General features: G+C 47.0%; 1 protein-coding gene across 1 annotated transcript; it reads left to right on the plus strand.

Annotated features, from left to right (window-relative positions):
• The first annotated feature begins 6 nt into the window (after nucleotides 1-6).
• Nucleotides 7-4,603, plus strand: LOC119357178 (multiple RNA-binding domain-containing protein 1-like). Its single transcript, XM_037624163.1, has 2 exons — nucleotides 7-72; nucleotides 1,436-4,603. Exon 2 carries the CDS (start codon nucleotides 1,450-1,452, stop codon nucleotides 4,312-4,314), a length of 2,865 nt encoding a protein of 954 aa, XP_037480060.1. The 5' UTR covers nucleotides 7-72; nucleotides 1,436-1,449; the 3' UTR covers nucleotides 4,315-4,603.
• Nucleotides 4,604-10,487: the final 5,884 nt, after the last annotated feature.

A 10,487-nucleotide genomic window follows, 5' to 3' on the forward strand; every position in this document is an offset into this window, starting at 1 on the left:
AAACCTCGACCACGCCGCCAGGCCGCTCCCTCGGCCGGCAGGCTCCGTCCCCGTCTCCGGCGGCAGAGGAAGGTACATGTACTTCTCCCCCTTCCCCTCCTCCGACGGCTGGTTCTTCCCCGGCAGAGCCTGGGTGTGATCTTTCCTAGTTTCTGCGGCCGATCCTCGTGGCTAGCGATGCAGGCAGAGACGAGGGTTTTCGGCCGCGTCCCGTACGCTACCCTGTTTCGGCCCAAGCTTCCGATTTTAGGTGGGGGAGGCTCGGCCAGACAGGGGGGTTTCGGTTACTGCTATTTTTGCTGGGTCAATTTTGCTTGCTGGTTTGTAGCATGGACGAGAACCACCATCTTCTGAAGAAAGTACAGATATACTAGTAGTAGGCACGATGGTTGCTGCGGAAATGCTGGAATGTGGAGCCCATCTGGCCTCGGATCGTTCTTAGAATCTTAGTGTTACAAAAAATTACAGATTTGGTGCGTTGGGGTACATAATTAGTACTACTATCTAGGATGTGGTTTTTAATCAGTAGGATGCAGCTCTTGATCTGCACTATATCCCCTCTGCTCTGCTGCAGATTGTGTACAGATATATATGGTGCAGATAGCACCTTCTGAAATCACTTTAAACCACAAGGAAACTACTTGCGTCTCTGCAGTCATACCGATTGTTCCTTTTGGTTTTGCGACAATCGAATTGTGCAACTTGGTATGGGCCATTACTTATTATTATTAGTGTAGACAGCACATTGTGCAGTGCAGTTTGATGTGGATAAGTGTGTAGACAGCACTTTGTGCAACTTACACTAGCTAGAATTCGAAGTCTCTACTGGGAGCACATTTCTCCTTTTCTTTTACAAGGCGCCGGTGCTTTAGGTTTGCTGCTCGTTCGTTACCCGTGTTAAGAACTGATGCCATTTCATAGTTGCACTAGTACCAAATCAAACAAGGCCACCACTGGAAGAAGTGGGTGCTCCACATTTTTTGCAATCTATTTGCAGCTGTGGTATATGCACGTGCGTGAGTGCCAACTGTTTAGGTATTTTTTGGATAGTGGAAGGGGCAGCTCTCCTGGGCTCTGCATCTCTCGACGCACACGGCCACACCGATTGATTATGCAAGTTCCTTTTGGTTTTTGTGACTATCAGTATTGCAACCTGATATGGGTCCAGTGATTTCTTACTAGTGTAAGGTATGCAACACATTGTGTGACTCAAATGCGGATTAAGAGTGTACACAACATGTCGTGCAGCTTACATGAGATCTCAAGGTCTCTACTAGAAGTACATTTCTCATATTTTTTACAAGGTCTGGGTGCTATACGTGTGCTGATCATTTGATGCTCTTGCTATCATTTTCTGTTCATTCAATACTTGTGTTAAGAACTGATGCCATATCATGTATTTCTTTGCTAAATAATCTTCTCATCTGTGAAACAGTTGCTGTCACAAGAATGGGATGCAAAAGTGACCTGGCTGACCAGCCACAGGAGGATGGCATGGGTGCTGTCCCTGCTGAATATGAAGAAGGCAGTGAAGAAGAAGAGCCATTTGAACGTGAATTCTATGATGATGATGATGATGACGACAATGATAGTGAGTCAGAAACACAGGCTGTGGATTCTTGTGAAGATCCTTTGGCAGAAGAGGAAGAGGTTAGTGGTGAGGAACCTTGCGATGTTGCGGCTCCACTTGAAGACGAGGATGCCAGTTACGAGGAACCTTTTGTTTCAGAACTCTGTTATGAGGAAGAAGACAGTGGCGAGCAGGACTCGTATTATCCGGAGCCTCTCACTGATTCATACAGGAAGCAGCTCTATGAAGTGGAGCCATGTGATGATCAAGTGGATCATGAGTACGAATTTGTGAAGAAGAAGTCCAGTACCGTGCAGACTATCAACACGGAACAAAATATGAAAGTGGTCCTAAAACGGGCACTGAGAAAGGGCAGCAGCAATGAGCACAAGGCAGTACCAGTGATTGATGATATGGAAATGAAGCCGTTGAAGAAACCTTTATCTGTCAGGTTTGCTACCGATGTATCTTGTTACACATATAGTACTGAAAGTTTTGGTCCTGCCAAGTTAGAGAAAAGGAAAGCTCAGTTTGATGACCAGGACAGCCACTTGCGTAAGAAGCAAGAACACATACTCCCCTCACTTAAGGATTGTGGCAAGCTGAAAGAAGTGGATGACACTAACCTGTATGTGGGTAACCTCCCAGCTTCTGTGTCTTCTCACAAGCTCATCGAGCTATTTCTACCTTTCGGACGAATTGTCCGATCAAAAGTGGCGGATGATCGTTTCACTGGTGTAAGCCAAGGATATGGCTTTGTGAAGTATGCTGAACCTCGTAGTGCCACAGCAGCTTTTGAACGCATGAATGGCCGCCTGGTTGATGGGAAGACATTAGAGGTTAGAGTAGCTGGACCTCCAACATCAGTATCCAATCCATCCAAGCAATCTGTGTCAGAAACTTGCAGTCTGCCCTCAAAGGAAATCGACGCGAGCTACTTGTATGTCAGCCACCTCCCCTTATCCATGGACACGCTAAAGCTACTCAACCATTTTCGGCCGTTTGGGAAAGTAACTGAGATAAAGGTACCCAAAGATCACACCACAGGTTTAAGCAAAGGATATGGTCATGTGAAGTACGCTGATTCTCGTGATGCAGCTCAGGCTGTCATCCATTTGAATGGAGTTCTTGTTGAGGGTAAAAGGATAGAGGTTCGGTTGTCTGACATCTCTCCAACACTGTCAAATTCAGCTGTGGGATCACACACCAATACCAGAACCATCAAGGAAATCGACATGGCAAATCTATATGTCTGCAACATTCCTGCATCCATTGATACAAATAAGCTGATTGAGCTTTTCTTGCCATTTGGTAAGATCACCCATGCGAGAGTGGCGGCAGACCAAGAAGGTGCTCATTCCGGTAAAGGATATGGCTTTGTCAAATTTGCTGATTCTCAATGTGCTGCCGAGGCTATTGCACTAATGAATGGAGCACTGGTTCAAGGGGAGACATTAATTGTCAGAGTTGCAGGCCTTTCATCATCAGCATCCTCCAGCTCAGTTGTACAAGGCTCACCAATTGCCTCTCCAGAAATCAATAAATCTAGACTGTACATCACTAACCTTCCACAGACCATGAATGCAGATAAGCTGGTTGAACTTTTCGTGCCCTTCGGTCGGATCAGCAAAGTCGTGATCAATCCGGAGTATAGCCTAGTGTTCTATGCAGATGTAGCGTCAGCGATCACGGCTGCCGAACGCATGGATGGGTACCTTATTGGTGGAAAGAGGCTAGTTGTTAGGGGATCAGACTCTTGTCAAACCAATGCAGCAGAGCAAGCTTTATCACAGCCAACTGGCAAGCCCATGAAAGAAATTGATATGGCCAATGTGTATGTTGGCAGCATCCCGCCAACGGTAACCGGCGATCAGTTGGTCGAGCTTTTCCGACCATTTGGACAAATTGTGCAATCTAGGCTGTTTCATGGGTATGGCATGGTTAGGTACAGCTACCCTTCATGTGCTACTGCTGCAATTGATCATATGGATGGTTACCAAATTGGAGGACGTACCCTGGTTGTGAGAGTAGCAGGCCTTCCTAATCCCCGGGATTGTCTAACACTACCTGCGCCTGGGAATGAGCAGAGGCAAATTGACATGACCAACCTATATGTCTTCCATCTCCCGCTCCATGTAACCACTGAAAAGTTGATTGAAATCTTTCTGCCATGCGGCCAAATCACTCAAGCAAAGGTGGTCATCGACTGGCACACTTGTGCGAGCAGGGGGTTCGGGTTTGTCAAATTTGCTGATGCTTATGGTGCTGCTGTGGCTCTCACTCACATGAACGGTTGCCCGCTGGAGGGGCACATCTTGGGGGTTAGAATAGCCGGTGTCCATCCGAGTGATATGGACAGCTACATGATGCGTCTCTACTCCCAGTTCACATTGCCTGACCCCTCAATGATGGCGGTTGGAATACCAACATCGTCGTACTGGCCGTACTATTGTGCTGAATCGGCATACGCGGAGCGGCGGGGAGGTGATGCTGCTTCTCAAACATCTCAGGAGGAATCCGTATCGGCCGGTTCATTTGCTGAGAAGGGTTGTTCTTCCGTGTCAAGCCATGTCGCCGACCGTTCTCAGCAACATTCTTCAGCAGGTTGGGCTGGTCCGCCTGGCTTCAGTCCCCATGCTGCCCCCAAGAAGAATACCGCCACTATGATGAAACCTTCCCAGCCTTGCTCCAAGGTCCATTTGGCACAGTCAGGAGGCAGCCAGAAAAGACGCTCACTCGTCTAGCGCCGTCTGCTTCCGATCATGCTTCAGTGCATTTTATATTGCTTCTGAGCAAAAACCATATGCTAATATACTTTGGTTTTAGCTAGGTACTTAAGTGGTAGACTTTGATACTTTGGGCAAGCTGACTGGTGAAATTTGCTATGTGCTATTAGTTCAGTTCAAGTATCAGTTCAGTTCTGTTTCAGATAAAGAGAGAGTTTACAGTTTGTTTTTACATTGTGCTCTTGGCCAGACATCTTTGAACAGGATTCATGCCATTGTTACTCATTAAAAAAACTGAGTATGTTTACAGTTTGTTGTACTGCAGTTTTAATTTTTCAACTGAGTTTCATTTATTTTTCTTCAGCTATGGATGTGTGCCTTGTTCATTCAGCATTGCCATTCCAGCCCTCGTAAGTTTCTCTAGCATGTAGGCAAACAATCTTTTTCCCTTGGGTTAATTATCCTTTTACCCTCAGTGGTGTCCATGTGCTCAGTTTTGCCCTCAGATGCAAATTGTCCTCAGTTTTGCCCCTAGTCTGAGCACAGCAACTACGACGAGGCCAAACGGCCATATTTGAGTCCATTCCGTCCGCCGGCGTTAGTAGTTGTGGGTTCGGAGCTTACACGTGGGACCGCGTGGACGTGGGTCCGGAGCTGACATGTAGGCCCCTGCAACTAAATCCCCAAATCATTCTAGCTCACACCCATCCGCCCGGCCGGCTGTCCTGCGCCGCCACATGCGCCGCGGCCAGCACCTGCCCCGCCACCAGTTGCACGGCCTGCTCCGCCGCTACCTCCCTACGCCTACGCTCCACGGCTCATTGTGACGCCCACCACCTTCCTGCGACGCCACGGGTGGGGCGCCCGCCACCTGCTCGGTTCGCGGCGCGGCCTCCTTCCGTGCGCCCGGCCGGAGCGCTCAAAGGTGGGGGGCTGCTGGAGCTATTTGAACTAGGAGGAAGAACCCTAGGGCGAAATGGTGAGCAGCGGCGACCCCGGAGTATTTGGCGAGGCAGGCATCGGGCCGGAGATCCGCCGCGTCCACGACCAGGTTCCCGAGGGGTAAGTCTCGCCTCTTGTTTAGATTGAGCTTAGTTGTGCATTTGAACACTCGATTCGAGTAGGTTTGCCCAATTAGTGTGCTGATTGCGTCTTTGTTTTTCGCCGGTTAGGATGGAGTTGCGGTTTGCTTTCATGGTGCACATTAGAAGGGACCGGTACATGTTCGATGCAAAGGATAAGAAGAAATACCAAGGAGGTTTTGATTATCGGTTGCCAATGGCTAGTAATTGGAGTTCCAGACAATTTGGGGAGGTAATTTGTAGCCAATATCCTTGGGGTTTGCTTGATGAAGTGGTATACAAATACTATAATGGGGAAAAGAATTGGGTGACAATTAGTAATGATGAAGAGCTAGCTACCATGTTTGTTAGGCATAAAGAGAAAGATAATTTTCATGTGAGGCTGCAAGTTGATGTGCTTGAGCAGGCATTTGGACCTAGGATGGCGGGTGCAACATCTCGGGGAGAATCAAGTCGTCGTAATGGCATCTCTAGCCAGAACAGTTCAGTTGGTGCACGGCGACGTGATGGCTCGACAAGTGTGGGCAACAGCAGTAGGGTCCCCCTTGAAGTGGAGCCTGATGGCTACAATTCTGGGGTTGATGAAGAGAAGTTATATTCTGATGTTATTCAGAATTTACGACGGGCACCTCGGGCTGAAAACCAAGATGAGGCTCACAATGCAGTCCGTGTGGATGATGACGCGATGGGTGAGGACGAAGACCTTGCAGCTGTTGAATGGGACCCTTTGAACCCTCAAATGGAAGAAGGTACAGTTTTTGCATCCATGAATGAGTGTAGAAATGCACTTGTGACATACTGCATCAAGGTAGAACGTACTTTCAAAGTTGACAAGAGCGACCAAGTACGTTACAGAGTGCACTGTCCAACTGAGGGTTGTCCATGGAGGCTGCTTGCAGCTAAAATGCGGAATAGCACTAATGTTCAGGTCAAAGTGAATCCTTTTAAGCACACATGCCAGGAATCAACCCTTAGGAAGGATACAATCAGTAGAGCCAAGTCAAGATGGGTGGCAGAAGAAGTAAAAAAGTGGGTGAAAGAAAACCAGCAAGTGGGTCCAAAGGAATTGCAGAAGAACATCAAAGATAAGTTCAAGATAGATTTACCATACATGAGGTTGTTCAATGGTAAACAACATGCTATGGATTCTATTTATGGTAACTGGCAGGAAAGTTTTCAATTGTTGTATTCATTCAAAGGTGAAGTGGAGAGGACAAGCCCAGGTAGTATTGTAGATATTGATCACCACACCGTGGAGTACACATTCAGGGGAGTGACAAAGACCAAGGAATGCTTTAGAAGGGTTTTTGTCTGCTTTGAGGCTTGTCGCCGGGGTTTTTTGGCAGGTTGCAGGCCTTATTTGGCTATTGATGCCACTTTTCTCACAGGAAGGTTTAAAGGACAGTTAGTAGCAGCTTGTGCAGTTGATGCACATAGTTTTGTATTTCCAGTTGCCTATGGTGTGCTGGAGACAGAGTCTGAGGAGAGCTGGACTTGGTTTTTGCATAATCTCCGCCGGGCTATTGCACATCCCAATGGGTTGGTCATTCATACAGATGCCTGCAAAGGTTTAGAAGTGGCCGTGGACAATGTGTTCCCTGGAGTAGAGCATAGGGAATGCATGCGTCACCTTGCTGCAAATTTCATGAAGAAATTCAAAGGAAAGGTGTATACCGACAATTTATGGCCAGCATCTTTGACATGCAGTGCGAAGAAGCACAACTACCACTTGAGGCGGTTATACATGAATCCCAAAGTGAAAGAATACTTGGAAACACACCACTCCAAGTTATGGGCCAGAAGCCAATTCAGTGAAGTGAGCAAAGTTGACTATGTGCACAATAATCTAGCAGAGTCTTTCAACTCAACGATCCGGAAACTAAAGGGTCATTATGTGGTGGATTTGCTTGACAGGATAAGGATAGAATACATGCAGAAATTTCATTATCGTGCAGGAATAGCCGAGGCAAAATTCATGGGCCACATTATCATCCCTGCCGTGATGAATGAACTGAAGCAGAAGACAATAGGCTTGGAAATGAACATGACGCTTTGCTCGGGTACCACAGCAGAGATATCATATTTGGATAAAGAGAAGAGGGAATGGAGATATCCAGTGGATTTAGAAGCTAGAACTTGCAGTTGTAGGCAATGGCAGATAACTGGGTTGCCATGCATTCATGCCTTGTTTTTCATCACTTCTCTTTCAGGTCCAGCAGGGAACATACATCAGTATGTGCATGATTACTACTCTGTTGCAAGGTTCAAAGCCACATATGCTTATGCCTTGCCTGCTATGGAGGGAAAACAACAATGGGACATGGTGGACCCTGGATTCAAGCTTTGCGCTCCAGTTCTGAAGAGAGCAGCAGGTAGACCAAGGAAGAGTCGAATAAGACCTCGCAGCAAAGGAGCTGGACTTGGAGCGAGGAAGCGTAAGTGCACAAGATGTGGTGGGTCTGGTCATTTCGGTAAGTATTGTGATAACACAGTAGATCCAGCGTTCGGAGAGAGTTTCGATGAAGGCTTCGATGAAAATGTTGGTCAGCAGCCGGTTGCCTCAACAGATGATGAAAATGTTGGTCAACAGCCGGTTGCCTCAACAGATGATGAAAATGATGGTCAACAGCCGGTTGCATCAGATGAGGATTTTGACGAGGTTCCAAATGATGATGGTCAACAGCCGCATGATTTTGACGATGATCCAAAATATCCTCCAAATAATGATTCAAGTGAGGCTCCAAATGGTGATCCAAGTGAGGCTCTAAATGGTGATCATGGTGATCCAAGTGAGGCTCCAAATGATGATCCAAGTGAGGCTCCAAATGGTGATCCAAGTGAGGCTCTAAATGGTGATCATGGTGATCCAAGTGAGGCTCCAAATGGTGACCAACCTTCTATTGTTGTGAGTTCTGCTAGGTATGTAAATCTTGCAAGGGTCAAATACTACTGTACATCTATCACTTGACATGATCTCATTACCATTTATGTTTGGACCCTTTATGTTTTGCACAGCTCTATGGTAGGTTTGAAGAAGACGCGCAAGGTACCGACAACCAAGAGAAGAAGAGAAGAAACAATGAGCACAAGGTGCACGAGGAGCAAAGTGATGGCAAGAAGCTCAAGGAACAGACAGAAGCCCCAATGCTATCTATGAACAATTATGAAACATTATGAATAAGGAATGATGTTGTATTATGAAACATTTATCACTTGACATGTTGTATTTCTGTTGGATGATGTTGGACCTATGTTAGAAGTATGTTTGACATGATGTTTAAATATCTGTTGGATGATGTTTGAATGAGCACATGGTTTTTCCTTTTTTTTTGATTTTTTTGAATTTTGTTTTGCTCATTTAAATTCTGGTCAAACCTAACTTTGACCAAGATTTAAGCAAGTCTAAAACATCAAAATAAAAAACTAAGCCTGGATACTTCTTAGTCAATCCAAAATGAAGTTGTGGTGAGGTTTTTGAAATTTTCATGAAAAATGTGCTAAAAAGAGGGGTCCAAAGGTAGGGTAAACGGCCTCATTTCTAAGCAAGGTTTTTTTCGACCTTATCTAAATCAGCCAAATAACTTTCCTACACATATATTCTATATGTACAGACTATGTGCGCTGGTTTTTCCATTTTTCCATTTTTTTAAATTTGTTTTGCTCATTTGAATTCTGGTCAAACTTAACTTTGACCAAGATTTAAACAAGTGTAAAACATCAAAATGAAAAGCTAAGCCTGGATCCTTCTTAGTCACTCCAAAATGAAGCTGTGGTGAGTTTTTTGAAATTTTCATGTTCATTTCCCCAAAACACTTCTCTTCACTTCATACCAGAGAGTTTGAGATACTCGAGATATCATACAATACACATGAACTTATCATTTAAATGTATGTAAAGCTTGTTTATCAACTTAAATCGTTAGTATATGACATAAGAAGACTATGTGCGCAGGTTTTTCATTTTTCTGATTTTTATTTAATTTATTATGCTCATTTGAAATCTGGTCAAACATAGCTTTGACTGCTCCAAACCCCTCCCAAACCCCGCTAACCCTAGCGCTGAATAAGGACCGTTCATCTAACCCTAGCGGTGATCAAGGGCCATCGATCTAACCCTTCTAGAAGAAATCTGCGGGGAGGAGGGGGGCGATCCGCGAGATGCAATCTGATTGGCTGGGAGATTGTTTTTTTAACAAATATCGGACGCGCTGGATGGACCGTTGGGCCATCTCGTTGTCTGGGCCTGAGATCGCAGTAAATAGCCCGTCTCAGCCTTTCCAGGCCTTGCATGCATGGAGGCGGCTACGTGGGTTTGCGCATGCGCGGGACTGCGGGAGGCGGCGACGTGCATGCATGCGAGTGAGGCGCGCTAGGCGAGCTAGGCGAGCTAGGCTAGCGAGGCGAGCTAGGTGGTTCAGGGCAGCGGTTCACATGCACTGCCCGGTCAAAGATGCATCGTTTTCGTGCAAAAATTTAAGTGTGCAAAACGTAACGGATACACACACGCGTCCGGATTCACGCACGCACCGTTCTCATCCTTTCTCTCTTCCTCTCCCACCCACAGGCCTATAAATGGGGTTCCTCTCTTCCTCTCCGACCCACAAGCCAGATCCGATCCTCTCCAACTTCAAACACCCAAGCGACCAAGCCCTCCCCAAGCGAGACCAAGTGAAGAAGATGCAGTTCAACGGGCCGACCTTCCGACGTCCGCCTGTGGTGCCGGAGCTGCGCTACCCATCGGGCGTGCTCGTGGAGAGGGAGCTCCGTGTGTGGGCTATTTCAAGGTGGAGGGGTTCCGTCGAACTCACCCGCGCCTTCCTCAGAGCCGGCTATGCCCACCTCCCACGGGGCTCGCCGAGGATGTTCACCCTCAACGAGGTTCGTGACCGCGGCGGCATCCTCCTACTGCTCACGGTCACCTTCACCAACCCATTTGACGCGCGCGAGCTCCTCGGCCAAGTCTTTTGGTGCGGCTGCGAGGCCATCTTCTTCACCATCTACAACATCTACACCAACTACGAGCGCATCTTCCCCGCTCCAGGCCAGATGCACTCCCTTCCCTACGACGACGAGGAGGAGGTGTGAAGATGAAGATGGTGTTGAAGGGGCG

This window comes from Triticum dicoccoides, chromosome 2A (assembly GCF_002162155.2).
Source record: "Triticum dicoccoides isolate Atlit2015 ecotype Zavitan chromosome 2A, WEW_v2.0, whole genome shotgun sequence".
Taxonomy (NCBI): domain Eukaryota; kingdom Viridiplantae; phylum Streptophyta; class Magnoliopsida; order Poales; family Poaceae; genus Triticum; species Triticum dicoccoides.